This window comes from Austrofundulus limnaeus, unplaced genomic scaffold, assembly GCF_001266775.1.
Source record: "Austrofundulus limnaeus strain Quisiro unplaced genomic scaffold, Austrofundulus_limnaeus-1.0 Scaffold799, whole genome shotgun sequence".
In the NCBI taxonomy this organism is placed as follows: Eukaryota; Metazoa; Chordata; class Actinopteri; order Cyprinodontiformes; family Rivulidae; genus Austrofundulus; species Austrofundulus limnaeus.
The window spans coordinates 157,949-161,175 of record NW_013953201.1 but is presented as its reverse complement, the minus strand read 5'-3'; the positions used below and the strand labels follow the sequence as shown (position 1 = coordinate 161,175).

The following is a 3,227-nucleotide window of genomic DNA, read 5'->3' as shown; positions in this document are numbered from 1 at the left end:
TTAAACATTAAAAACAGCATTTTAATAACAGCTAAAGGTGACATAAATACTTTATTATGGTTTAGTATTTAAATATATGCCTGAGAAACACATAATATTGCCCCTTTAATCTTTTTGAGTTGACATGTCAGCCTTTTATTTTGAATAAAGCTATTCGCATTTTACCTCTGAGTTTCCATGAGCCTGGTTTGCATTTGGGTTTCAAATCACCTAACCATAACAGATTTAGATTTTGCAGCTCTGGTCACTTTAGAGCCACTTGTTGCAATAGTTTCCTAAATATTTTTTCTTTTCTCAGTGTTCACTCACCCTGGACAGAGCGAGGTGCATTTCCATTTCTGCCACTCTTTTCCCCACACAGGCCCGCACCCCGACGCCAAACGGGATGGAGCTGTACGGGTGGTGCTGATAAAAACCAGGCGTGGCTCTGCCGGCGTGGCTGCTGGGAGACCCCAGGCTCAGCCAGCGCTCTGGGACAAAGTCCTCTGGGTTAACAAACTCTGCCTCATCGTGACAAGCAGCGTAATGACACAAGTGGAACTGAGTCTAAGAATGAAAAAAGTTCAAGTTCACTTACTAAGAACATAAAATCCTAAAATTACTCGGGTTCTTCTTTCCTACCTTCTTGGGGAACCAGTAGTTGTTTACAATCACCTCATTCTCAGAAACAAAGCGCCCGTTTCCAAACACCACCGGATACAGACTGGTGTAGACACAATCAGATAAAGGGGACATTTAGTTTGCTCATTCTCAACTGTACAAGATGAAACAGACAAGTCTGCTCTGCAGAGACAAAACGTGAAAAAATATTGAGCTGTTTATTTAGGCTAAATAGACTTCTGTGATGAAACCTGTAAGTGTTGAGACAGGGTGTCCTTTTGTCTCACTGAACCCAACTTCATTGTTTTAACTGACTGTAAACATTTATCCAAAGCCACTAATCCTCTATTTATTAGTTACTAAATGTTAAAGGGGACCTACCACGCAAAATTCACTTTTTATTTTTTACATGTTTTTATGCTTCAATTTGGGTCTGTGTACTGCTTCCAAAAACAATCCAAAAAAATGCTCCCAGCTGTTTTTTTGTGTTTTTTTGACAATCTGCGAATGGGATTTTTTAGTGTCAGAAAACGAGCTGTTTCAAAAACCTGTGGATTGTTATGTCACAATCCGGGTAAGCTATCCCAGCCCCTCACCTGGTAACCCAAGTGTAGACTCCGCCCACTTCTTCACTGGATGAGCATGTTAGTTCTGCTGTTTTTACAACAGTCATGGAGAACAGAGATTTGTGGCTTAGTTTTATTTTTATTTTTGATGGCAATGTTCTAGCAGTATTGTGAAAAAAACTTGTAGCAAATAATTTTACTATGGACTCCTTTGAAAACTACTAACAACGCACAACAGGATTTACCTAAGAACTTCCAGCTGAAGGGAAATTCCTGTCCGTATTGTTCCTCACAAATCTGCAGATGATGGCAGTACGTGATGTGTGTTTAGCGCTGCTGTAGCCTACAGCATGAACATAATTTGTCATTTAACACAAACTAAGGTTGAACAATTGGGCCGCGGCCCATAGGTTAAGAATCTCTGGACTAAATAACAGAAATATTTGTTGATTTATGAATGTAAATTATAATCAATAAATATCAGAGTGGACTTGGACTCAATCTTAGGATTAAACTACAGTTTAAGTGATTAAAAACAACTCAATAATAGATTAAATGCTATCACTAAAAGTGATCACTAACATCAGCAATGATTTGTGACTATAGCAGCAAGCTAACATTTCATAAGAAAAACAGCTGCCCTGTGGACTTATTTCTGGTTCTTTGCAAAGATTACAGTTTGATCAAAAGTTGGATGTTCTGTTAATGAGGCTGACGTTACCTGCAGAGACTTCATCACCACGTTGTGTGTCTGCACTGTGTGCGGGTCTCAGTGAGCCGGGGGGGGGGGGTATATCGGGCTATGTTATGGTAATATTTATTTAACAAAGACAGAAATATGTGGTCCAAGAATGAAGGTACTCCGTGAGATGATCAGCTGAGTTTTATTGCAACAACAGGAAACACAGACAACCTGGCCTGTCTCTGTGCCTCTGCTTCTCTCTGTCACTGTCTCTCCACACTACTGTTGAACTCTGTTGAACTCTGTTTTGAAGAAACACTGCTTCATTTCTCTGGCTGTTATCAGGTGTTTTGATTACAGCCTATCGCTGCTTTCTTCTCCTTGCTGGAGGAGAAAAAGCATTTTCTGTAACTCTGGCCATTCGTTGTCATCTAAGAGCTGAATCCTTCCTAATATAACAGCAAATAACTGTTGCTGTTATTTATCTACCAACTGATACACAGAAAAACTATTGACTGCAGTCATCAATAGTGCACACCTGTGTTTATACACACCTGCTGGGGGTTCCCAAAGACTTCCACTTTGAGACCTAGATTCTAAATCTAATCTTGGGTTTCTACAAAAACTAGCATGATGCCATGATGATGTACACAAATGGCCAAACCACCATAGAAAAACTATGGTTTTACTCAAAATTATTATGTAAACTGAATCTAAAGCTAGCTTGATATTATTTAAGATGTTTATGGATGCTGTAGATGCTGTTTAATAATTTTTTCAACCCAAACATGCCCACTGAGATGCTCACCGTAACGTTTCCTTGATGACGGCCTTTAGGTAGGACATTTTGCTCAGGTCGTCTGTGGTCGGCAACTGTCTGTCAGGACACACAGAGCTCACCTCATCGTACAGGCGATCCTGAACCCTGTGGTCCCTCGCCAAGTGGTACAAGGCCCACGACAAGGTGTTGGACGTCTGGAATCAAGTGGGAAAAACGGGAAGGCAGATTATAACAGAACCTGTTCAGCAAAAAGTTTAAAAAACCTAGCATAAAAAGACTACATTTCACTTGTCACCTTTCATGCCAGAGTTTTAGACTAAGATCATCTTATGCTGAGAAATGAAGGTGAAATCTGGCCTGTAGCATAGGCAGTAAAGGCAAATGCTAAGGGCACCATCTATCTAGGGTAGAGGAGCCCAAAGTGGGCCCGCGGGCCAAATTTGGCCCGCCAAGCCATTTGATTTGGCCCACCAACAGTTGCTAAAGTTACAAGGTTGTAAGCTTGTAACCAAAGTTGAAGGTTGTAACCAAAGATCCGGTGCCCCGGCACAAACAGAGCAATGTTGTATATGCTGTTAAGTGCCAGGAGGACTGCGAC

General features: G+C 40.9%; 1 protein-coding gene across 1 annotated transcript in view; it reads right to left on the bottom strand.

Moving 5' to 3' along the window:
• Positions 1 to 3,227, bottom strand: part of cyp27a2 (cytochrome P450 family 27 subfamily A member 2) — a 22,269-nt gene that overhangs the window by 3,348 nt on the left and 15,694 nt on the right. The window contains exons 7-9 of the mRNA XM_014028704.1: positions 2,657 to 2,823; positions 622 to 703; positions 310 to 546 (exon numbers count right to left, since the gene is read on the bottom strand). Of these exons, the coding sequence (XP_013884158.1) occupies positions 310 to 546; positions 622 to 703; positions 2,657 to 2,823 (486 nt within the window). The remainder of the gene's footprint in view (positions 1 to 309; positions 547 to 621; positions 704 to 2,656; positions 2,824 to 3,227) is intronic.